This window comes from Gopherus flavomarginatus, chromosome 5, assembly GCF_025201925.1.
Source record: "Gopherus flavomarginatus isolate rGopFla2 chromosome 5, rGopFla2.mat.asm, whole genome shotgun sequence".
Lineage (NCBI taxonomy): Eukaryota > Metazoa > Chordata > Testudines > Testudinidae > Gopherus > Gopherus flavomarginatus.
The window spans coordinates 50,584,896-50,611,619 of record NC_066621.1 but is presented as its reverse complement, the minus strand read 5'-3'; the positions used below and the strand labels follow the sequence as shown (position 1 = coordinate 50,611,619).

At 43.0% G+C, this 26,724-nt stretch overlaps 1 protein-coding gene across 3 annotated transcripts; it reads right to left on the bottom strand.

Annotated features, from left to right (window-relative positions):
* Positions 1 to 425: 425 nt before the first annotated feature.
* TNNT3 (troponin T3, fast skeletal type) lies at positions 426 to 26,724 on the bottom strand. 3 transcript variants are annotated; one of them, XM_050953770.1, is made up of 10 exons: positions 26,641 to 26,724; positions 14,151 to 14,169; positions 13,010 to 13,055; positions 11,527 to 11,643; positions 10,005 to 10,082; positions 9,570 to 9,683; positions 9,036 to 9,145; positions 7,543 to 7,633; positions 3,642 to 3,682; positions 426 to 825 (listed from the first exon to the last, which is right to left on the bottom strand). In XM_050953770.1, the coding sequence occupies exons 3-10, from the start codon at positions 13,052 to 13,054 to the stop codon at positions 777 to 779; spliced, it is 645 nt and encodes a 214-aa protein (XP_050809727.1). In that variant the 5' UTR covers position 13,055; positions 14,151 to 14,169; positions 26,641 to 26,724; the 3' UTR covers positions 426 to 776. The 3 variants fall into 3 exon arrangements, with proteins under 3 accessions (XP_050809727.1, XP_050809726.1, XP_050809728.1); XM_050953769.1 differs by lacking the exon at positions 3,642 to 3,682 and adding an exon at positions 6,733 to 6,773 and having other exon boundaries at positions 26,641 to 26,714; XM_050953771.1 differs by lacking the exons at positions 3,642 to 3,682; positions 26,641 to 26,724 and adding exons at positions 6,733 to 6,773; positions 26,257 to 26,271.

Sequence of the window (26,724 nt, the reverse complement as noted above, 5' to 3'; positions counted from 1 at the left end):
CAAAATTTCATCCAACTTAGGGGCACCAGAAACTCTGAAAAGTTAATGATGGTTAGAAATATATAAGGATAAAAGTTGGCCAGCACTTCTGCTTGCCCTCTTCCCCATCATGATGAACCAAACGCAGGGCAAATAAAACACCCAGTAGAAATCTGACTTCTTGAATCCTTACTTTACCAAATGCATTTTATCCTGAATGTTTTTGTGTTCCCTGGCCTCAGAGAGCATTTTTGCTGAATCACTCAGCTCTAATACCCAGATCTAATATTTTAATATTAGATTTTAGACTTAAATTTAAGGTTTCATTGCCCTAATAGACGCTTTTATATCATGTTTGAATGTATTGCACTTGAACATTCCATTGAAGCCTCTGCAATGTTGGATACAATTTTAATCTATTGGAATTGAATAGAAAAACCCAAAACGGCAGTCATGAGATATTTAATTGAAGTAGGTATCTGTCACACTTTATTTACAAAAACTAGAGATTCATACATAGCAATCTATGGGGAGCGGAGGCCTGGTGTCAGGAAAACAAAGGACACATGAAGCAGGAAAGGTGCCAGCAGGGAGTCATCTCTGTTCCACGGGGACCTCCTTCCTTTTGGTTCAGGACGCTGCTGGAGTCCTTAAAAAAGGAGTAGGCAATCCAGGCTGGTGGTGTAGTTTTGCTCAAGCATGGGAGTGAAACTGATTTGTCAAAGGGGTAGGGGGAGGCCAGCGATGTTTAGCCACGCCACCGGGGATGATCCTGCCTGCAGTCACCTTCTGTTTCTTTACTTCCAGCGCCCTCCAACTTTGCCCTTGGCTCCTGCTTTCTTGCTGCTGTAGTACAGAGAGAAGGAAAACACATTAGTGTGACTGCTGCAGAAAAGTCCTCTGACCGTTTGTCTTTTCAATCCGCTACTTTGCTGAGAAGCTCTAAACCTCAAGTCAGCAGAGTGAGGTGATCAGATAGCCTGTGAATTGGATGCACCTGCTCCAGAGCAGATGTAGCACATTCTGAGGAAAGAGATTATCATGGTGGGAGCAGATTTTACTTGGGGTCTTCAGAGGATGCCAGGAAGTATAGGAATGGAGGGGTAAGAGGCTTTGCCGCTTACTGAATTGTATGCTCAGAGAGCAGGGGATCCTGGAAACTAGTGGACATGGGCCCCAAATTTCAGAGTGCAGATCCAGTTCCAGGTCTGAACATTTCCCAAGTTCAGATCTGGATTATGGGTTCAGGTGCAACTCTGGAAATGGAAAGGACTTCTTCAAACAGGACTGTGTCAGTACAGTGCCCAGAGGCCCAAGTCACTTGACAGTAGAATTTTAGAAATTATTCCCATGCAAAATGATCAGAGCAATATTTAAATACAGCTAAGGCTGAATAAAAGAATTACTTTGCCATAGTAAAGGGGACTGAAGTCCCCCATACAATGCCTGGGGAATGTAAAGAATTATAAAATGTTTTAACACATGCAAAGAGATGATTCTGGTTCCCCAGAATTATGTGTTCTCTTCTGACTCTCATTGGTACTAGTAACCCAGTCTTACTGGGGGATGTATGGATGCAGTTTCCATATGATCCTCAAGCTAAGGCTTGTAAAGCACTCTAAGGAAATGATTACCAAGTAATATCTTCTTGCATGCAGAATAGCATTTCAACATGCAATTCACTTACCTTCCTGCTGTGAAACAGATGCATGCCTGCTTCCAGGTGTGTTCCAAGTGAGAAAGTTAGTCTGGTTAGGCTCTGCACCATGTCAGTAATGGGCCACTCTGCAATGCACTGATTCCTTGTGCATTGCATAACCCATACCCTTCCATCCCAAACATACACCAGTAAGGCTACTTCTTGAATCAAACCGCTTGCAAGCTGTTTAATCTTATTGCTGTTAAACAGCTTAGCAAGGGTGCCGAGCAAACACATCTGTAGGGCCAGTGGAAATGGATAGCAAATGTTGTATTGGTTGGAATGGATGTTTCCAAAGAAGCTGCATTCGGAACACATGTTCCTCAAGGCAGCAGGGAAGGGATTAAAAAGCAACAGCAGAAGGGTATATTTAGCATGGTTATATAGGCTCCAACTTACAGTGGGTTTGTTCAGGAGTAGCAGACTTATGTATGGGAGAGTCTTCCATAGAGACTCATACACACATACAGTGAATACTTTACCTCTCAACCAATTTAGAATAGAAGACAGTCTATTCCAAAAAAATGACCTTTTACAAGAGAGACAAGGGGTTATTGTCTGTTTACTCAGAGACTATCCTATTTGATATTTTATTAAGCTCAGTTTTCTTTAAACTGATCTCATTCTCCATTATGCTGGCTTTGGGACTGGATCAAAAATCACTGTAGGAGCTGCACGCCTAACCGCCAGCTCCCCAAATTAATGCAGCGCCCTTATCACTTTGAGTTTCACAAGGCCTAAGATGTTTCATGTTATGCCTGCCTTTAGACTATGCTTATGGGGGGTTATTGTTCCTTAAAACAAAAAGGGACCTTACAAGTTACAAGGCTAATACACCAGGATGAAAGACTTTTACATTGGAATGTCGTGCTCCATTTCTGACAGAGAAATGCCCCATAATACCTGGAGGGTAATCGTACCTTTCCAAATGAAGTGCCATCACACCCAGAACAACCATCTCTGGAAAGAGATGCTTCCAGGAAAAATATCACCTCCCTGGATAATTGGGAGGGTCCCTAGCATGGTAACATTTCATGTTGGTTTTCTGGTAGTGAGATCAGAAGACATAGGAGGAAGAAAATCACCCACTAGCACAATCTTGCAAGGTTCTATGAGACCCCATACTCTCTATGAAGTAAATACATCAAGCCCTGTGTTTGGAATCTACAGAGTACTGCACCCAAAATGTTAAATTCATTTGACATTCCAGTGTGAATGGGGGGTGAGAGAAAGAATATTTGGTCCTTGCTGATACCTATATCTTTGAGTCATGTGCATGTCTGGAGCTCTTCATGGTACAGAGAAACTGCGAAGAGTAGATTTCAGCATTCGGAGAGCTTCCCTCCCCTTCTTCACGTGACTCCTCCTCCTTGCCTTTTACTTCTCTACACACCCGTCCCACCCCTAGCCCCTTGTCTCTGATGTATTGAGGTCTCCTGATGAAAACATGCAACAACAAAGACATGGGACTCACAAGCAGGAAAGAAATTAAATTAAAGAGGTAAGGTGGGGAAGGAAAGTGGGAAGTTATATACCAATGAAAAGAACCCACACCCCTGACTACATAACATCCATGTGACAGGGTAACTTTGGATGTCAGTCTTATTACACACCTTTCCTTACAATCTCAGCAATCACTTCTCCATCCTGTATAAGCAAGGACCATTTCCGCTCCTGAGTTCAAAACACTTCAGCCAATATAAACAGTTACGGCTTGAGCAGCTGGTGTCTTTGCAGTGATTGTGGGAAGGTGTGTGCATGGGAGATGATGGTTCTTTTACATTAGGTTATGAATTCACTTCAGTTTGACCATCATCTTCTAAGGGTGGGGGCGGGTTGGAGGGTGCCATTCCACCTCTCGCCTCATTCCCTTCTGAGAAGAAAATGTCAGCATCAAAGCTGAAGTGTCCACTGGAACACTGAGTGGATATCCCAGACTTTAGGCTGGGACATAGGTACTTACTGCTTCTGGGCCTGATCAATCCGGTTCCTGAGGGTGGTGATCTGCAAACAACATACACGACTAGGGTTTTTAAAGGGCTCTGCCAAGTGACCTGGTTTCCCCATAGGGAGGGAAGTGGTTTACCTGGCTTGAGGTCTGGAGACAGGTGCCTGTGATGGGGAGAAACTCTTTCTTTTCAAATGAAAACTCTCGTGAGTGAGATGTTGCTAACTAGCAGTAAATTTACAAGCTAATTTCATGATTTACAAGGAGGCATATTATATATGAGGGATCCAACTGAGGGGATGGTGCTGTTGCCCTTGTTAAAATAATTAATTAGTTCACGTACAATGGAACCCAGTTATGGTGAATTCATGTATAGCCAAACTTCAGGTAAGTGGCCTAGGAATTCATAAATTGCCCATTTTGAAAGCTCAGGAGACTCTGAGAGGTGTGATCTCCTTGTGTGTGCTGTCCTCACCCTCCTACCATCCCAGCTGTAAATTTACCAGGTAGCTAGCAACATTGAAGTGGAAGGTGGAGTTGACCTGGACAGGTGAGAAATTGGAAACAGAAAAGCTCCAAAGCTGGAGACAAACAAGTGAGTATGCTCAGCAACAAATAACTCCAGGGCTTTCATGAGAGGGGAAGTATACTGGAGGGGTGCAGGCTGCACTTGCCTCCACCCATCAATATAATATAAAGAGACGCTACACTTTGGGAATGAGAGATACTCCAACTGAGGAGTATTACTGGGCTTAGGCATATCATATCTTCTTGATAGTTAGACTCTATGGGTCCTATTGTGTTCAGTGGGCTTTGGATTAGACCCCAAGTATGATGGGGCAAGTGCTCTCCTAGTACCTTCTGCAGGCTAATTAGTAGAGCAGCTCTGGTCCTGATTTGGGGGAAGGAAGTAGAGAATGCACAATGCAGACATTTATCTAATAGACTGAAGGGTTCCCAAAGGGGATAGGGAGGAAATATTAGAAAGGAAACACAGCAACCATAAAAAGAAAGGCTGGAGTGGGGGATTTGAGGTCCTTCCCAAGCCATCTTCCAGACCGTGGCAATTTGTGGTGTGGTAATACTTGTGTTCCATTGCCCCTGAGTGGGATTCATAATGAGGATAAGCTCATTCTCTCTTAATCATGGTGGAATTTTAGATTTGAACTAGATGCTCAGGAAAGTGAAGGGTTAATACACAGAGCACCAGCTAGACCCAATGTGTGGCTGCTGTGTCTTTTTGCCTGAGTTAGCACCTCAATCCTGACATGCAGCCTTGCTATTCCAGTCTTCCAGTGATTTTGTGCTCTGAATATAGGTCCACTAAAAACTACAATGAGACTACAACCCACTTCTGTTTGTTTCATTTTTCCTGTGTAACCCAATCAGGATCGAACCCTGGTTTCCAGAGGTGAAAGTTCACCTCCTCCCCCTACTTCTGCTCTTGGTGTAATTCAGAATTCTCCATTGCCTCTGGACTCCATGTTCTGAGCAAACTCACAGTCCAAGAACTGATGACCCAGCAAGGGTCACATGGCATTTGAAATTCCCAGTGCTTGAAACAGGAAAAGATCACATTTCAGGACGGTCTGCCATCCCGGATTTCCTGGGCCAAGTTTTCCCACGGCAAACAGAAAAAAAGAAAGAAAGAGACTGAGACATTAGAGGCAACAGGACAACATCAAAAAGGAAAGATCTGCTGCATTCTGTACGTACTCACGGTAGTTTAAAAATCCACTCCTTGGATTTGAGTCATTTATCGCAACTGGGTATTTTTTTCAGACCTGGCAGAGATTCAGCTTTGCCCTTCAAACTGACTCAAAGGCTTGAGACTCACCTTTCCTGCTAAACCTGTGACAGTAGGCACAGCAGTCAGTGTCTTACACAGTACCAGTAAGCAATAGGGGTACATCTACACTGCATTTTAAAACTTTCTGCACCAGATCTCAGAGGCCAGGTCTACAGACTAGGGTTCAAGGGGCTCACGCTATGGCACTAGAAACAGCAGTGTCAACATTGCAGCTCAGGCGGGAGCTCAGGCTCTGAAGCCCAGTCCCCACCACAGTCTCCACTGATCTCCAGCCTGACCTCAAACATCTACACAGCTGTTTTTAGCACAGTAGCACAAGCCCCAAGAGCCTAAGTCTGTAGATCTGGGCTCTGAGACTCTCTGCCACGAGTTTTAAAATGCAGTGAAGATGTACACATAGAGGCCAGTGCTTAAAACCAGGCCCCCTCACTGTCATCTTGTGTGTCCAGTTTTCTTCCTTTTTCTCTCCCTTGGTTTCTTTGTTATTTTATGTCTTCTTCTCTTTTTCCTTTCTCTTTTTCCTTCTTACACTTTCTCTTCCCATCTCTCCTTTCTTTCTCAGTCTTCTCTGCCTTCCTACTCATTCTGACCTTTCTTCTTTCTGTCTCCTTTTCTCCTCTCTCACTCTTTCTTTATTACACTCTTTGCCCTCTTCACTTTCTCCTTTTGTACCTTCTATAAGCTATGGGGCTCTACGGGGACGCATGCAGTCTGGATCTTTCAGCAGTCAGTTCTGCACAAAGCCAACTTAGAATAAGGTAGGTTAATTTGTGCTTCTCTGGTTTAAGGAACAGCCTGCTTTGTGTCTCTCTGTTTTGGGGTTCTTGTGTGTTATTCTAAATTCTAAGAAATTTAGTGTTATGTTGCAACCTTCCAGCAAGAGTATTTTTCTGTTTTCATCTAATTTCTCTGTATGTATGACATGAACATAATAATTCCCACTCTATCTGTGATGCTGCTGCATTCCATTTAAACTAGTGGGATGTCATGCAGTGTCCAGAAGATTCATTCCATCTGAACATACATGAATCATCCAATTGCAACTGTTAAACACCACTGTGATTTTGTGCCACTGTTCAGACTACACCCTGCTTTACAAGAATGGAAGGTGAGAGAAAAACAAAGTGAAGGCAGACACACAAGACTCAGTCTCCTCGTCCCTCTGCCAGATGGAACTGAGTGCCAGAGCCCTGTCCACCTGCGTGCGCAAGCGCGCGAAATCTCGCCATGCAGGAGGCTCATGCATTTTAGCAGTCTTTGCTGCTCCTGTCACATAGGCGAACTCTTTGTACTTACAACTTGGATAGTGCCTGCACCCTGCTACGTAGTGATGTAATCTAAGAGAGATTAAGATAATCATGTTGGTGTGGGTTGTTCTCAGTCCAAGTATTTAAAAAAAAATGAAAAAAGGAAGTGAAGAGAGAGAAAAGCAGCCAGAAATATCGATCCCAGCAGGATCTTGGTCACCGAAATTTAGTGCAGTTGAGTATGGGCATATCCCATTATCAGATTTGAAAGGGACATGTCAGCACTCTGATACCATGTGACACTTCAGTAAAATGCACATCTATTGAGGCACAGATTTCATCAAGGGCCTCCTAAGACTTCAGTCCACAGGAGGTCATTTTCAACCCACTCTTTTTGTTTTAACTCTACGATGGAAATAAAAAATCCAAAATTTAAATATGAAATTGAACATGTGATTAAGAAAGTCACTTGCTGATGGAGACAGGCAACTGAAAGAGTCTGACCAACCCCTTTTCATATCTCTCTTCCAGACTAATAAACAATGGGGTTTTTCTTTTCCCAGTGTGGGGCGTGTCTCATTTTCATAGATTCTGGTCTAATCAATTTCAACTTTAAGACTCAATTGCAGCCTGCTAATAGTAGCCCCATGCATGTGGTAGGTACACAGTTATGAAAAATATAATTCCAATGTGCCATGCACGGCTCTGGCAATTTACTCCGCTGGGTAAATATTCCAAGTTGTGTGTGGAAGTAGCTTAATGACATCTCCACACCACATTTGCTATGGGGGTTTCACTGCTTCCTGCAGATTGGACCCAGAGGTGATCAGTGCCATCACCAATTTGCTTCTCAACCCACCTCATATTTTTGACTCTTCATCTTCTCTGCAAATTCATACTTCTCAGTTTCCAGCTGGTATAACCAATCCCACAGTTCCTTGGCCTTATCCCTATGCATTTAGGAGGGAGGAAGACATGAGAAATGTTTCACACATTTGAAATGTCACCCGTTTGCTGTGGCCCTCAGGACACTAGTAGCAAATTTTATTTTATTTTATTTATTTATTTTTGGTGCAGCAAAAGTCCTCCCCAGCTTCATGTCACTCTCTATTTTTATGGTCAGATTTTATTTTCCTCATCTTCATCCCTTTTAACATTTCAGCCTTGCACTGTTTCCTCTATCAAGCATTAACACCCTTTCACAAGTTTATTTATCTACTCGGCTCTTTGTCTCTCACTAAAGAACCCAGGGGAAATGGAGGGGAAGTGGTGAATAGGATTCCAAAACTTGAATGAGCAATTGGCTGTGCAACTGACATGGTAGCTCTCACCAGGCTAAGGTGGATAAGCAAAACTGGCCCAGTGTAACATTAGTTAGAGATTGGCTTGGACCAAAACATTAGATCTCTCGAAGCTCCCAAACGCTGAGAAGGTTCACATCTAGATCTTTGCAGTGCAGACCCATCTCTGCTATTACTGATGTTGGCAGAGGCTTGCTCTTCTTCCTTGGATTGCAATACTCCTACAGTTATGACACTAACCACATTACAAAGAGCCCTTTCTATTTCTGGACATCCACCATTGTTCTGCCCCTTGTCTCCACCAGGGTTGGCTCTTCTGTAGGGTGGCATTTCTAAAAAGGCCCTTACCCATTCCTTTTATATCCCAAGGCACACAGGTATTCCCGCAGCACACTCTCTATGTCCCTAATTTCCCTTAGATTTAAGACTGTCATTACCAGGTTTGGTTTTTAGGATTTTGAGGACTGTCTACAAGGTTAGCTGTGGGCGGATGGGGCGTATCAAAGCTAACACGCTCCTCTCGACCTCTCATGTCATGCTGTTGCTTCAGTGTGTGTTGATGTTGCACACCCTCTCCTCACCTAATATCCTCACACATCATGAAATGAAGAGGCAGCCTCATGTTGTGACAACATGGTGGAACATCACAATAGCACAGCGCCCAAAATGAACCTGAGCTCAGCTGAGCTGAACTAGTCTGCAGGTTTGCGGATGTCGTTGTCCCATGAATTTTGAGATGAGTGGCAACCATAGCTTGATTAGCAGCAGAAGGAAGACAGTCTGACTAAGCCATGACCATGGCTGGATGTCCACATCATGTACAATATCATCTATTTCCCCCTTTTCCACTTTGTGTCCCAGCACAGCCAAAGGCAGAATTTAGCATTGGCTTCATAAGGGCTCCAAAGTTGCCTTATTAGGAAGTTCATTCAGTGTGGGAGGCCCCAGACTACTAGAAGAAATCTCTGTGTGTCCTCATTCAGATCTGTCAGCCATGATCTCCCTGAGAAATCATCTAATCTACCTGCAGCAAATGAAGATGGCATGTTACCTTAGCTTGTCTTCATTCAGGTGGTCAATGTTTAGTGTTTTGCGCCTCTCTGCTAGGATCTTCTTCTTCATTTCCCTAGCAGTCTGCTTCTTTCCTCTCTTCTGGTCAGCCTGCAGGAAACATATGCCCAGAACATCAGTGGATACTGCCCTGCACAAACTCAGGATGACGTAAGAAGATATTGGGGAAGGGCTAAGGAACCATGGAAACGTACTGGAACTTTTCCAGGCAGATGCACTGGGGCCATTCTGGAGACATTAGCACATTCCCAATAACACTTACTCCACAGGAGCTGAGAACCTCTTAAAAGTTCTGCAGTGGCCTTGAAACTTCAGAGAATCTCAAGCAATTATAGGAGTTGTCATGAAAATCTAAGGGATTCCTAGCAACTGCTGGAACAAACTTAGAGAACTCCTAATGATTGGTAGAGAATTTAGGAGACTCAGGGAGGACAGAGAGGTACACAAGTAGTGATAAAACTCAGAGAAGTGTGTTTAGTGCTTCCCTATTTCATCCATTGATCAATGCCTTCACCTTTGCCAAATAGCTGCTGTATGTCGCACCCATGGAGGTCAGAGCCTTCTTTTTCTTCAGGTCATCCTCAGCTCTTCTCTTCGCATCTTCTTCCTCTCTTCTTACCTTCTCCTCCTGCAGAATGCACCACAAAAAAACAAGTTACTGAAAGGACTTCGGCTGGGGGAGGCCATACCTACTCCACTAGCAGCAGGAGTCACTGCAGGGAATGATGTGGAAATGTATGTGTCTAGGAAGTTATAGCTTCCTCCTTCCCAGGCTCTGCCCAGTTAGCCTCACTGTGAGGAGGAGAATATCAGTATCTTCTCTGGTATTCTTGAGGCAGGTGGGACCTGCAGCTTCTCTCCATCTCCTTTCACAGTTCCCAAACAAGGTCTGAGCCCAGGTACTTTCTTGTTACGTGTCAAGAGGAAAACAGGAAGCAGAGGCACGTACCGCAAGCCTGACTTGACGCTCCTTCTCATTCTCAGCCCGGATTCTTTGTTGTTCTGCCCTTTCGGCTCTGCGTTTATCCTGCCCGAAACAAAGGAAGAGGCATAGAGTCATCAGTATGTGGCTTTATTTGTCTCCAAAGCTTTATAAAGGACTTTAGTTTCCATATTAGGTAGTAGACCTTTCCCATTACTTTACCAAAACGTGCAGGATGAGGCATATAGCCAGCTGAAGGACCCCAGGTGAATTCCATGATTGTAAAACACCTGGGAGGCTGAGACCAGGGATGAGTTACAATGAATGTGGTCACCTCTGTGCAGTGTGGGACAGGTTTCCCACAAGCCATAATTGAACAAGTAAAATAGACTGTCCATTTACAGAGGGGACCCGAGGCTAGCAGGTGGTTTCTATACCTGTTTTCAAAATGGTTATGCCTCATCCACCACATGTAAAGTGCATTAGACTGGACCAGTTTAAAACTGCACTGAAAACCTGTTAATGAAAAAATGGTTTTTATCCTAGTGCAGTTAGGGGCTAGATTGACCATAACTTGCAATCCTTGCCTTATCTAAGGCTGGAAGAGGATTATCCTTATGTATGTCTGAGTTTCAGGCCCATGGGAGACTGGTCTCCTCCCATATGTAGCTCCCACAGCTTATCCTCTGTTGTTATAACATGTATGTGTGTGAGTGCAGTAAGTGTTCCTATAAGTGAGGAAATATCATTGCTTAGAACCAGACATTATATAGGCACTAGCTGTGGTATCAGTTCCTCATTTGTGGCAGCATCAAAGCTTCCCATTCACAGCTTAGTCAAGTCCTCTCAAACAGGACTATAGCAACCCAGGCTATGCTAGTTATGGGCCACACATAGCTCTGTTAATGCACCTTTGTTCTGACCTGCAACACCCCTTTGATGTTCTAGTTCTGAGTTCCACCACACACCTGTGCCATTTTACGTCATCCTTGACCTGCCTAAGCACTGCTACTCCAGTCTTAAGTCCACCTCATCACTTTACCAATTCACCTCAGACTTGGCCTGCAGCAACCTCATCCTGGATATGTCAGAGGAGAAATGGTCTATGGTCCTAAGCTGTGCTTAACTGTATATGGTGTTTTGTGGTATAAACAAACACATCCCTGAGGAAGGACGAGAAGACCCAAGACTTATTTTCATTTGGGATCTAACCCAGGTTTGCATTTAGCTCTTCAGAAATGAGAAGCTAGTGCACTGACCCAAGCCTCATTAAGGCTATCAATGCAAGGTGTCCTTGATTTCCACCTTGGCACGTGGGCACATTCCACTCTACACCAGCCAAAAATGCACAGCCATTATCTTGATCACATTGGGAACAACAGGCCGTCACCTTGAAGGATTCTCTTCCCCAATTCTCTTATCTCCACTTGTTGGATAAAAGGAGCAATTTGGTCTGTCAGGGTCCAGTTCAGTTTTGAGTCTCTGAGGTAATGACACACACTATCCTCCTGAAGCAGACATCACTGGGGATGGCACCATAGAGACTTACAATTCTGTCCTTCAGGGCAAGCAGTTCCTCCTCTTCCTTCTTCCTGCCTTCGAAGTGATTGTCAATCAAGGCCTGCAGTTCAATCAGGTCTTTGTTCTGCCTCTTCTTTTGGATGTCCTGAAGGAGCAGTAAGGCGTTATTACAATAACAGTCTAACAATGGTGCAGCTCCTTCCATCTGAGGATCTCAGCACCCTGTACAAAGGTTGCTAAGTACTAACAGCCTCATTTTACAGATAGGGAAATTGAAACACAAGGGGAATCATTTGAAGGCCAATGAAGTCAATGGAAGCCTTTCTATTGACTCGGGTGCTGAATCAGGGCCAGAGACATTTAGTGGCTTGCCCAAATTAACAGCCAGTGTTAAAACAAGGGACAGAGCCCTGGTTTCCCAGCTCCTGCGTCCTCGTGGCAATGGACCCTCCTTTTACATTTCTCTGTGTGCTCCTTATTTTACCTGAGTATTCCTACACCAGTCAAAATGAAAAGAAGCCTCATTTACTTGTGGACAAGGTGAACACTACTGTGACCCTGAATGATCATATAACTTATCCTGATGTAATCATGTACCACTCATCACAAGGGCTTTTTCTTTTCCTGTTGACTTACTAGTAACACATTTGGGTCCATGCTTGTTTGGTTATTTGATGGTGCCATTCTGAGCACTATTTCTCAGAGACAGACTTGATATGACCTGCTTCAAGTGTGTGGATTCATTACAGGCACATGCAGTGTTGGGAAAGCCTCCTCCAAGGGTCTTGCTTCTTTAAATCTCTTTTCTGCTTATAGGTGCATTGTTAGGGGGATTGGGTTTTTGTTTGTTGGTTTGTTTGTTTTGTTTTGTTTTTAGCTTAAATCTATTGTGTGGTCTATTAAAGGAAAAGTGTTTTTTTTACCTGTGAAAGCTTATGCCCAACTAAATCTGTTAGTCTTTAAGGTGCCACTGCACTCCTTGTTTTTTTTGTGGATACAGACTAACATGGCTATCCCTCTGATAAAGGACAGAACTGTTTCCCATGCACTATTGCAGTTTCTTGATACCACTCAAACTCCAAAGCTAATCTTATTTCATCATTCTTGAGTCAGGGGAGTTGCCTGGAGCACTAAGCAAAAAGACAGGACTAGGAAGTGATTGAAAGGGAAGTTGGATTGTCCTTGAGAAACTGAGGAATAATTAACTGATCAAGATAAAGATCACAATAAAAGTCTTCAAGGAAGGAGATCTAAAGGCTTTCTAAGCAGCTACTAATTCTATTTCCACCCTTCAGATTTCTCTTTCCAAGACGAATTAAGATATAAATACAGCTGCAAAACTAAAGCAATGTGTAAGCAGGTTTTTCAGATTGGACCCCCAATTAATCTGTCACTGAAAATAGACTCCTTTTGCCCTTGGCTACATGGCAGTGACATTTTCACAAAGGCTAGTAGCGATGCAGGGAGAGCTGGGTGTGTGTATGTGATGGGCATGTCTCAGGAATACTTACATCAAAGTCTACTTTCTCACCCTCTGGTATTTTAGGACCAGTCATTCTGTAGGGGATGAAAAATAGAAGGAATTGAACCTCAAAGAACCAAGAGATTAACTAATTTACCAAATGGAGCCTTGCTGAGGGAGAAATGTTGATGGGGGAGTACAGCTGAAGCTATGGCTTGATTGAATACTATGCTGGAAATAGTGTTAGGAGACAATCTGTACTGTCTCACACAGGAGGAGGAGGAGAGATGACCCAATAGATGGCGGGAGATGACCCATCCCAAATGTTTATCGAGTCATCCTATTTTGCACAAAAAGGCACAGAATGGGACAATTCACATATGAAGTTCCATGAGGCTGCTAACACAAAGAGAATATTGCATGACCCATCCTGGGATGCTGGCTAGGTGGAGGCACTGGGCACTGATCCACTAGAGCCAGAAGATCCCTGGGGAATCCTGGTCAAACCCTGTGGAGCCCAGGACAACCCAACTGTGTTGCCTGTCAGCAACACTGGAAGTATGTGTAACTCCCATGACATGCTGCCATTGGCTGCCCTGTCCTCCACATCCAGCTGCTGCAACTCATGCCCCCTTTCATGGTTTGAAGAACGATGGAAAAAAATTAATACTGAACCCCACAGTGTCCATTGTCTGTGGCAAATGGCCATGCCCTGTCAGACATTCTCTTTTACCTGCACATGTTGTTGCAAAAGGGGTCACAGAGCAGGCAGAGAAAGGTGGGCAGAGCAGACTGCACACTTGCCTTTCCCCTCTTGGTACCCACGCTTCTCATTTGTGTGCAGCCCAGGAGAAATGAGCAGATAATATGAGTTCAGCTTCACCCAAAATGAGGTGCTACAGGAGATGGAGTAGGATCACTTGGCTGTGAAGACCTGATGACTGTGCCATTCCTCACTGTAATAAAGATGTATGAGCTGGTATGGAACTGGTCTCTATTTCCTGGCCTGTAGCAAGTCTTACAGTAGCTTCTGACAGAGGGAAGAGTCAAGAAATGCTGGCTGTTGCATGAATGGTGGGGAGGAGAGGGTTGCGTGTAGGTAGTGGGAGGCATTTCTCTGGTAGGAGGTCTATGGATAGTCATCACATTTATACCAGTATTTTAAAAAGCAACCATTAATGCACACTTACTTCGGCCTGGGCTTTTCCTCTGAGTTTGGAAACATGGACAGAAAACAGGAAGAGAGAGGAGAAAAGATGGAGAACAGTTAGAAAGAGAAAAACAACACCAGTTGTGGTTTGTTAAAGCAAGGAAACTGAAGGGAAATCCAGGTTTAGCAGGAACACCTCTGAGGAACTGGTTATGCCTCATACACATCCAAAAGAGACCCTTCCTTTGGTGTGAATGAAGAGCAGGCTGATTTGACCTCAAATCAGAACTGTACAGAAAAGGAAAGGAAACAAGAGATTGTTTAAAAGTCCTAACATAGCATCTGGAAGTGAATGGTTTCATTTATGAGATCAGTGCTAGTTCTTACCCCCTGGAGACCAAAGCTATAGGGAGGATGACAGAGCTGGAGGGTAAAAAAGAATATTTCCCCTCCTAGTGTTAGTTTCTCATCTCTTTTACACTGGTGGATATTCTCAGCAACTCCACTAAAGTCAATGGAGTCATTTTGGGTTTATACTGGTGTAAATGAGAACTAAACTTGGCTCCAGATCTACTAAAATGTTGCATACATAGTCCAGAAGGGGAACAGTTTTATGGTAAATCATCTCTAGTCACATTCACTCCCAGACATCCCCGCATGGCATCTATGTTTCCCAAAGTCTCCATGTTCTCTCTTTCTCTCCTTCATACACAGCAGTGCCCCTCAAACTCAACCTGAAAAGATTATCCTGCATAAGGGGGTTTATTCTCCAGTTGATGTACTGATGGATATTCTAAGCAAAATTCCCATGAAAGTTAATGAGAGTGACGCTTGTGTCTCCAGGAGAGGACAGACCCGTCAATATGCAATGTAAACCATCTCCAAGATAGTCAATCCTGGGCTTTTCATAATGAGAGACATTCTACTGCACCAAACAGCCATTTACTGTTTTGGTGATGTGATGTTTTGCACACACTTTGCGCCTGATTCTCCTCTCTCTAATGTTGGGTTTATGTCAGTGTAATGCCAGTAAATTCAAAGGAGTTTCTCCCATAAATGGAGGAGTATTAAGCCCATACATTCTGTCCTAATGCTGTCTCTTATGGACCCAGGTTGACTTTCATAGCCATATGCTGAGTTTGAACTTTTAGGAATTCATCTGAATTCTCTCATACAATGCTCTTGTATTGTTTGCTTGGTGCAGTGGATTAGAAATAAAATGCTCACAGCCTATTGTGGACAAGGCCAACTTTGAGGAGCTCAACTTCACTCAGGAATTGGTCCAAGCACCCTGTTATCCAGAAACAATACTTTTCCCCTGTAATAATTTGAGGTCAGATCATTATATTTTGATGCATTTCAAAGGATGACCTTTTATTTTAAATGCAGCACCTGTACTTTGGGAGTCTCACTCCTGGCCACCTTCACCACCACAGTGTGTCCAGGAAGGCCACTGCCAGTCATACTATTTCCATATTTATAAGTCCCAGTCAGCTCTTACGTCTGGGGAGAAAGGCAGCAGTCCTGGCAGCAGCCAGTTCTGCCTTCCATGAGGCTCTTCACTCCCTCACCCACCTACCCTCCCAGGGCCACCTACCTCTGTATTTAGCTGCTGCTAGCTGGTGGGATTGCTTCCCCCTCTAATTAGCCCTTCAATGTGGCTCCACTTGTTAATTGAGCCTCTAGATAAAGGTCCCAATTAACCTATACTGGTAGGCATTTGAGTGACAGGCTACCGTCAGCATGTTTTCCCCAGGAATTGAAGTTAGAGGGAGTGTTTGAATGTACAGGGGACATGTTGGAAAATTATTAAATTGGCAACATAGGCCCCGTCACCCTCCCATTTTTGCAAGTGTGGAGGGCATGGGGGCTAGCGGTACAAGGGAGAATAAAACGAAAGGCAATGTCCAGTCGACTATAAGGCCAAAAAAAAAAAAAAAAAGGCATCTAATCAGTGGTGAAAAAACCTTGAGGGAAATATCAGCTATTTGGGGTTTGGACAGTTGAGGGAGCTGATTAAGGGAGTCACGTGAGAGGGATAACCAAGGCTGGGACTACACTCAGAGCTAGGGACGTGGGCTCCAGCGTTTTTGCTGCCCCAAGCGGTAGAAGAAAAACAAGCCGCGATCGGCTGCACTTCGGTGGCAGCTCTACCTCCGCCGCTTCATTCTTTGGTGGCAATTTGGCAGCAGGTCCTTCCCTCCAAGGGACTGAGGGACCCGCCGCCGAATTGCTGCCGAAGAGCCAGACATGCCTTCCCTTTCCATTGGCTGCCCCAAGCACCTGCTTGCTGTGCTGGTGCCTGGAGCCGGCCCTGACTCCAGCTTGCATGCGCATACTTGCATTAGCCCTCATTGAGCTAGCTGACTCACAATAGCAATAGAGCTGAGGTGGCCTGGGCAGCAGCGAGTGGCGGTACGGATTCAGGCGGGTTTGTACTCGGCACAGCTAGCCCATGCTGTCACTCACCTATACTTGTGCTACCCCAGCCACACTACTGATTGATTTAATTGGGGGTTGGTCCCGCTTTGAACAGGGGGTTGGACTAGATGACCTCCTGAGGTCGCTTCCAACCCTCATATTCTATGATTCTATGATACTGTTTCTATAGTGCTGGTCTGAAGATAGCTGGGATGAATATGTCTAGGTGAGCTGGGAATCACAGCCCTCGCTCCAAGGGTAGACATACCCTAAGAGCCACATCAGAGTGAGTGTCAGGTGGTAATTGTTCCTTTCTCTCACTCTCTGGCTGTCTTCTCTGTTTAGATCTGTAAATCCTCTGAGACAAGGACTGTTGCTTACAGGGTATGTGGACAGCACCTAGCACAACGAGGCCCTGATTGCAGTTGTGGGTCTCTAGATGATACAATAATGCAAATAAATAATAATGATAAAATAATCATGTCAAATGATCAGGGTTTTACTGTACTCATAAGAATATAAATAAAAACAAAGCCACAGATCATCTCCAGTAAAAGCAAAATTAGATTAGTTCTCCAGGTAGGATTTTTGTTGTTCATCTTCTTTTGCTTAGATTTGTCCAATAGACAGTGAGCTTTTCATATGATTTTTTGGTTATTATTTATTTGGGGGAAGGGAGGGAAATTGCTTCAACCAGTTTGATCTGGACGTTATTCAGAGACACGCAGGATTACCTTCGCCTATGAAATTCCAAGGAAATAACCAAACCATTCCAGTTTAACAAGGAAGTTGTAAGTTAGTGGCATTTGTGACATAAGAGAGAGAAAAAGAGCTGTGGAATGACTGATTGTTCTGTGTTTGTTTGTTATTCGTGGTTGACCCGTCTGTCATTGACTGGGTGAATCCAACCACATCTTAAACTTTAGCATCAGTTGCTGCTAAATTGCTGTTTTCTGAACAATTGAATGAACAAATGATTACCAAAAGAGTTAGTTTGCTATTCTCAAAATAAAGTATTGTAGTTGTGAGGTCTAAATGCACCACCAGGAAACTAGAAAAGGGTGAGACTACAAAGAAATGTCAGCATTCATCCAAAGAATGTCCTGTAGTGTGCATGGCCCAGCACTAAAACCGGCCACAGGGCTGGGGTTTATTTTTAAGATGCTCTCTCTTTTAGGGCTATCAATCAAGGAACTGGGCCAAAATTTGTTAACACTCAGGAATTGTCATAGCAAATTCCTATTCTTTGACGCACATGGTGGATTCTGACTCCCATATTCTGCGCATTCTGCCCATGAACCATGGGTCTGTGAGAAAAAACCCATAATCACCCTGCCAAAAGTTCTGAAAAGAACCACTGAAAACCCAGGTTCACAGCTGCTGCAATAATACATATGTTCCAGGAGTTGCTGGTAGTCACAATGGGATAGCACAGGAACTCCATATGTATCATTAAGGCACCCTCCATTCTTTTTGCTACGTCTATAACATATTCTCACTGTGCTCTCCCTTTTCCAAGAATCCAACTTCACTACACCTCAACTGCCTCAGATTTCTCCAGTCGCTTCCCTTCCTCTCGTCTGCCAGAAGTAACACTTCTAACCAGCTTGAAAAGAGCTTGAAAAGAAATATATTATTTAAAAAGAGAGAGAGAATTCACATTCTGAAGTGAAAACTGATGTAAAGGGACCAGAAAAGTTCTCAAAGTGCTTTTTCTAAAATAAGAAAAAGGTTGAAAAAAGTGAGCAAGAAAATAAATTTTAAAAAATGAGTTGACTTCAATTAATGTTGGAAGAACCTGAGACTCTCGCTTTAGAACCTGCTGTCCCTTAGTACTCTTGAGCTCTTGAGATTCAGAAAGCAACAAAACAACATCAAGAAATGAGAGTTTCCTTGAAGACCATATGCAAAGCCCATTAAAATCAGTGGGAATCTTTCCACCTAGTGATGCTATTGAACCAAAATTTCCTGCTAACACAAATGGGCAAAAGTCCACTGAACTTCAGTGGAGCTTTGCCCTGTTACACCATACAGAATTTGGGCCCTTGTATTCACTGATGACCACAAAGAACTCATATGGGGAAAAAAAGTTGTTTGGAAAAAAAATCTTTTAAAAAAATCTTTCAGTGAGGGAGGAATTTCCAAACAGAGAGTAGATGTAATAAGGTCATAATATATCACCTAGCCCTTACGTAGTGATGCTCATCGGTAGGCCTTGTTATTGTAATAATAAAAATGAACAATAATAGTTATTAAGTCAGCAATAACTGGAATTTACCAACTATGTAAAAGCAGTTTCTCCGTTACACAGTTGTTAATCTTCCATAAACTTTTCAAATATCTGCTTATTTGCAGTGTCAAAACTCCCTTACGCCTCAATCCTGCAAACACGTAAGCACATGCACAGCTTTCCTCTTGTAAATTGTTCTCATTGCAGCCAATTAAACACCTCACAGAAGTGAAGTTAGATGCATGCATAAGGCTCTAATCAACCAAAGCACTTAAGCATGTGCTTAACTTAGTCCCATCAACTTCAATACTTGAAGTTAAGTACGTGCTCAGGTGCTTTGCTGGATAGGGATTTAAATATTTGAAGGATCAGGGCCTGTTTTTTTGCATCCATGCAGATGGATCTTAACACCCACACACAGTTCCATTGAATACAATGGGCTTCCCCTGTGGTGGGAGTACAGGGCCACTGGCACAGATCAGCTTTCAAGTTAAGGCACATGTGCTGTATATTTGGGAGGCATAAATCAAGTTTTACATATCATGAATATTTGCTTATAACTAAAAATCCTCCATCAGGTACCCATCCATTTTCATATGAATTCTTTTGTTTTATTTGGAGTCAGTTCCAATTTAGATCAATGACATATCCTGATTCAATAAAGCATGTGCCTAACTTTTAGGATGTGCCTATGTACTTCCCTATTAATCAAAGCATTTAAGCATTTGCTTAATTTTAAACGTGTCAATAGAACTTAAGCAGATGCTTACAGGCCTTTCTGAAAATATGACATTATTAAAGGTTCTAGGTCACACCTAGAATTCTGGATAGGGTTCTAGAGCTGAACATTCGAGAGTGCAAGGTTCTCCTGTTGCTAAGTTCCCTAGTGATGGAATGCGCAAATAAACACCTCAGACACAGCAAAGTCCCCAGAGAGAGCCTGGATATGCACAGTGAATGAATGTTTGCAGCAGTGATGTTTTGGCCCAGTTTATGAGTTTAAATCAAGTGAGGATTAGAAGCAGATGGAAAACAAAAGGGTGGTGGAAGGGGGGGTTAGAAAGATATTTTTGTTCTCTCAGAACAACACCAAACTACCATCATAGTATTCTCCTTCGTCTCCAGCTGCAGATTGAAGAACAAAAGCAAAAGAAAGGAAATATACTAGTCAATCCACAGTTGATGCTGTTCTTCTGTAAATACCCCACTTACTCTTTCCCTTTCCCTCTCCACTACTCCTGGAATCTTGAACTTGCTGGATAACAAAGAAGAAAGAAACGAAAGCAGAGACGAGGGTGTCCAATGACTCAAATGCATGAAAAGAAATTATCCAGATGAATCATGGGACACAGTACCCTTTGTCCAACAGAGCTACTGAAATGCAAAGTGACTTGTAATTATTATACTGTAAGTCCCAAGACCATTGAGAGCTATTGACTGTAACACACATTAAAGTAGTTTATTAATGAAGTTATTGTTATTATTAAAATAATCATTGTCATTTTTGTATAAATTATGTTAGCAATTGTTTATCCTGACTAGCTTATAGCTCAGGGTTTGGCAACCTTTCAGAAGTGGTGTGCCGTGTCTTCATTTATTCACTCTAATTTAAGGTTTTGTGTGCTAGTAATACATTTTAATGTTTTTAGATGGTCTCTTTCTATAAGTCTATACATATGTAAGTAAATTATTGTTGTATGTAAAGTAAATAAGGTTTTTAACATTGTAAGAAGCTTCATTTAAAATTAAATTAAAATGCAGAGCCCCCCTAGACCGGTGGCCGGGACCGAGGCAATGTGAGTGCCACTGAAAATCAGCTTGCGTGCAGCCTTTGGCACGTGTGCCATAGGTTGCCTACCCCTGTTACAGCTAATAACTAGGGCCCTATCAAATTCACAGTCCATTGTGGTCAATTTCATGGTCACAGGATTTTTAAAATAATAAATTTCATGATCTCAGCTATTTAAAACTGAAATTTCATGGTGTTGTAATTGCAGGGGTCCTGACCCAAAAAGGAGTTGGGGGAGAGCGGGAATCACAAGGTTATGGGGGGAGCTGTTGTACTACTACCCTTACTTCTGCTGCACTACTGCCTTCAGAGCTGGGCAGCTGGAGAGCGGCGGCTGCTGGCCAGGATCCCAGCTATGAAGGCAGAGCCACTGCCAGCAGCAGGGCAGAAGTAAGGATGGTATGGTATGGTATTGCCACCCTTACTTCTGCGCTGCTGCTGGAAGGGCGCTGCCTTCAGAGCTGGGCACCAGGCCAACAGTCGCTGCTCTCCAGCCACCCTGCTCTGAAGGCAGCGCAGAGGTAAGGGAGGCTATACCGCGACCCCCCCCTAAAATAACCTTATGACCCCCAACTCTCTTTTGGGTCAGCATCCTCAATTTGAGAAATGCTTGTCTCCCTCTTGAAATCTGTATAGTATAGGGTAAAAGCACACAAAAGGCGAGATTTCATGGAGGGAGAACAGATTTCATGGTCCGTGACATGTTTTCATGGCTGTAAATTTGGTATGGCCCTACTGATAAATTGTTAAAGGATCGACCTGCTCATTTGAATCATAGTGAACAGCTGATTTGTTTCACTAGGACTGAAGGGAGCTCTGTAAAATATAGCTCTGATACAGAAACAAAGCTAGTTCCTCAACTGGTGTAAATCAGTGCAACTCCGTTGACTTCAACGAAGCCTCGCTGATTTACACCAGCTGCGAATCTTCCTTAAAATGTGTACTCCCAAAGCTTTGCTGGAGGATAGTAAGGCTCATGCAGCTGTCAAAAAAATTCCCTCCCATTCATCTCAGAATTCGAGTGAAGAGTTGTGCTGGGTAAACAGCTGTCAACATCAGCTTTTTCAGTATTTGTCTGAAGTATCACACTTCCAGACCCACTAGCCTCATCCTAAAAGAAACCGATTAACAGATTTTCCAACTGTCTAACTAACAAGTGCAACCTTTCCCCCCTCCCCTAAGAACTTTCTGTGTGGCCTTTCAGAAGGCTGACGCTTTGCTCTCCAGTCATGCTAAAGCCAGAGTAAAGCAACAAACTCAGATTCAGCCAGGAGTACCATAGCAGAAGACAGGAGACATCAACTCAGACTGAATAGATCTGACCAATACAACAGCACCACGAAGCAGCAACGCTGAGACTTGGTAGCATCCCATAAAGCACATCACTTCTCAGATTCAAGGACAAGAAAGAATGACAGACTTACCTTCTTCATACTCAAGCTCTTGCTCTTCTTCTTCAGGGGCCTCTTCTTAAAGGGCAACACACACACATACAAAAGAAAAGCAAGTGCAAAAAAGCACAAGGAACATTAGAGATGTACAGGAGGAGCTTGGGATGGGAGAAGTCAAACTAGCTCTGTCGTAGGGCAATGAAGTCAAGATAAAACAAAGGATAATGTCATCTAGGGATGGCACTTGTTCTGGGGCCCCTTGGTCACAGTTCTGGGGCTAGATTCTGCCTCAACAGGGCTACTCCAGTTTTACTCCAGTGAAATCAAAAGCAATATTTCACCAACGGGAAAGTGACTTTTCCTCTCTGCTTCTCTGCCTGTCTCACAAAGAAGTTGTGGCAAACTGCGTACTGTCGATTCCACCACACTTCATGTTCAATTTATAGTGCACGTCCCCAGTTACCCAGTAAATACAGATATTAGCATTGGCCAAAATTTACAAAAATAGGACACTAAAGGTAGGCTCCTAAATCCATATTTAGACACCAAAGGGTGAGATTTTCAAAAGAGCCTTCTAAGCACAAGTTCTCTTCTCTATCTCTTGAAAACTTAGTTCAGATGAGAACATATGCCTATAATTCTGTATGGCACGTAAGAGATGAAGTATAGAATTTAGGAGGAAGACCTGGTGAAAACTAGAAGCATATGATTTATTTGACAAATTGTGTCTGATTATATGTGTAAGCAAAGTCTGAATGAGCTCTCTCCTGTCATCTAGTGGTGACCTGTGGAAAAGGATTTCAGGAGTTGATCTCGCTTGCATAAGCACAGCCACCCCACCTATGTACTCAGCATGATGGCATTGGTTGCTGAAATGATCACTTGTGGCTGGTGCTGGATCCCCAGTCTCCTTGTTATTGGGGCAGAAGTAATAAAGGGTTGTTATCCCCATGTGAATCAAGGGCAGAAGAACTATACCTGGCATACCCCAATGGCGGGACTCACCCTCAACTGAACAGCACTCGCTAGGCAGGGGACAGAGGTTCCAAAGCCTCATGAGTTGAGAGAGGGTGGGTATGGGTACTTGTACCTTGCGGTGTGGACCATGTTCAAGGGTTCTAGACACCATTTGATCCTTCCTCTCTCCATGTATAATAAAAAAGCTAATTTAGACTCAATTGAGACTCTTGTTACACACTGCAGAGCTGAAATCACTGATATCTAGATCTGAGTATTAGACCTACTTTGGGACAGTGTCTCTGGTGCAAGAAACTGTCCAGGGTGCACCAACAGTGAGCCCCCCACACACACACTAACAGCTGAGATCACTGAGAGTTGAAATCACTGACTGCCATGTTAAGTGGTGAGCCATGAAAACATCTTGGTGAGTGACCAGCCAAGTGCCTGGTGGAGAGGTGTGGCCTGCAAGGCGGCTGACAGAGAGAGCCAGAGCACTGCCCCACAGAGAGGTGTGAGAAGTGGCTGGCAGGGCAGTGAGCAAGTGGCCAAGCAGCGGAGTGTGTAAGGTGCCTCCATAACCTCCACCTCCCTTCCACCCAGAGTGGGAGGTGAACTGTGCAGATGAACCTCTGGACTCTGGGGCTGCACTGACCAAGGACAGCAACTGTGAGTGGGGTGCAGAGAAGGGACGGGCACATTAAAGGGACTTTTGGGTTGCTGGACTTAAGAACCTGAGGAGAAAAGGACACTGCTCAACTTACTTGGGGGGGTGGGTCTTTTGCTCAGAGTTTATGTTTAATATCCTACTTGTGGTGTTTTCCCAAATTAATGCTGAGTTACTGCCCTCCTTTTATTAAAAGTTTTTGCTACACTCAGACTGTGCTTGCGAGAGGGGAAGTTTTGCCTCTTAGAAATGCCCAGGGAGTAGTGTGTAATTGTCCCAGGTCACTGGGTGGGGGCTCAAGATGATTTTGCATTGTATTGTTGAAAAGGAACCCCTAGATATTGAATCCGGTCTTTGTTGCTGCCAACTCTGACTGGCAGAAGGATTCCACGTGTTTGCAAATTGTCTGCAAGAAGCTTACCGTTTTCTTGAATACATTATTTTTTCTAAATTTTTGTAAAATAATTCCAGGTACGCAGAGTTTTTACCTTAAGTATTCATAATTCAGACAGAGTATTAATACTAGACACTGGAAATTCATGTTGTGTTGATTAGTTTTGATAGTCCATATAATATTATTTCTGTTTCTTCTTAGAATCAGGTTTCTAGTGCTAACCCTCACATTTGTGAATTCAAAATTTGCTTTCCACAAACATACCCTCATATGCAATTTTATTTTAAGTGAATTATTAAGCAAATGGGTTTTTTTGTTGGGTTTTTTTTGTTTTGTTTTTGGCATTCTTCTTTGACTTCCAATGAAAATCTAAAAACAAAAATCCAGATTTTAAGTTGCTTGGAATCCATCAGGGTATGACTGACAGGTATAATCAAAATCACCTGTGTCATTTAGGCTGTCATCTTGTGACACTCTTGACCAAATTTCATGGGACCATACTCATTAGCATACAGAATTCCAACCTCCCATAAGTTACAGAGGAGAACAACTAGAAGTATCATAAAAGGTGTCAAGGAAAGAGTTTAAGGGAGAACCATCTCCCAAGCAACTGGAATTCAGTGAAGACCCAGAAGGTTTTACCCTGCTTTGGGATGGTGTTATTTTGGTGAGAAGAAAACTAGTAATCCCATACGTGGAGGTTTGAACAAAGACAAGAAAAGCACATGACTCCTTATTCTAGATGTTGGCTCCTCAGAATCTCTCTCAATCATGCAATCTGAGCTTTGTTTAGCCTATTTTACAAAGAAAGAAAGCACCAGACTCAACAAACAACAGCATTTTGCCATGCGCTTTTTACACAGAAGATTGTTTTCCCATTGTTAGTTGAAACTATTTCTAAACCAATTCTGCACCTCTCTCCAGTTAATCCCCAATCTGGAAAAAACCTATCAGAGTGACATGGGTGTTGAATTACTGACATTTTCTTTAATGTCACCTTCCAGACCCCCCAACTGTGCAGTTCCATACTGAGCATTATAGATTAGGTATATTAGGTACTGAAATCATGAATTTGTACTATGACAAATAATCTAACATATTTTGTGAATCTGGGTGGCTTTACTCTTTATAGTACATTTTTCACTTTGGTAGAATTCTGTATAGTCACTTTTCTTATCTACTCATCTAGACATCCTTCTAAATCTTCATCTATTATTTCTTCTCTTTCTGTGACTACAATCTCCCTCAACCATGTATGAGAATGCTCTCCAAGAAACACTATAGAATTATAGATGGACAAAATGGATCAAACTGTACTTTGAATTACAATTTTGGCAAATACCACCCTATAATCTGAAGGATCATCAACAAGCTTTGCAGAAAAATAAATACTTCTGAGAGCAAAATTTTAATCTCCTTGTCTCTCTCAAAGATCACAAAAGCATCCATTGGTCTTTCGAGCATTTTCCAACATCACTGAAGGAACTGTCCAACATGTTAATTTGTTCATTGTAGAACTCAGAACACTCCTGATAATTTGATCTAGAACCCAAAGCTGCTTTAGCAGCTCTAGCTAAAAATCAAAAGCCTAAATTTTCAAGTGTCTATGGATCTTCAATGCTGCAATTTTTGGATGCCCAAAATAAGACAGCTTAAAGGGGCTTGATTTTCAGAAAATGCTGAGCATTCACTCTTTGAAAATCAGTCCATTTTAAGCTGACTCAAGTTGAGCAGCCAAAACTTGACATCACACTTGAAAATTTAGGCCAAAAGTTTCAGTATAGAACCTGTAACACTCTTTTCATATTGCCTGAAACCACAATACTTGGCAAACACAACCCTTTTCTCAATGTTCATCCAAAACTCTTTGGAAGAGACGTCATTTCTCCTCCCACATTCGTTTCTTGGACCTCATCTTGTGAAACTTTAACATTTTTTAATACTTTTTTCCCAGCACTAAAATGGCTTGTCTTCACTACCAGGGTAAGTCAACCTAAGTTACTCTACTCCAGCTATGTGAATAAAATAGCTGGAGTTGACTTAGCTTAAGTTGACTTACCCCAGTGTCTTCACTGCGCTGAGTCAATGGGAGACACTCTCCAGTCAACTTGCCTTACTCTTCTCGGACAGCTGGAGTACCAGGGTCGACTGGAGAGTGCTCTGTCATTGATTTAGTGGGTCTTTACTAGAACCACTAAATCAATCCCTGCTGCATCAATTGCAACAGCATTGTTCTCCCTGTAGTGGAGACTAGCCCAAAGACAAAGGGAGTGAGATTCTTTAAGTGGGTCACAAACCTTCTTCGTGAACTTCTGTAAGTGTCATGGAGCAAGCAGTGATGGAAAACAGAGAAATAGAGAAAACAGAATACATATGTAAACACTTTGGAGTCTGAGAAAGAGATCAAGGAATGGGTGAAGGAAAGTAAGAATATCAATGCAAAAAAGTGAGAAACAGTGAAACAAAGGTGTCTGGAGAGGCTGCTGGGAATTAAAGATGCCGTAAAGTTAAAGTAGCAGCAAGCATGGAGATTAAAGGAGAAAACGGCTGTAAGTGATCATTTGTGGTTAATATTTGTTTCTTATGTTCTTTCTCTTCTACCAGCTCAAGATTCCTGGTCACACACATACACACACACACTTTGGAACTACAAAGAGGAATTCAGAAGTCGTGTCACATACCTGGCTCATGAACTTCATCAGGTGAGAAGTGTCATGGAACAAGATGCAATGGAGAACAAGAGAATGAGAACAAGAAACATGTTA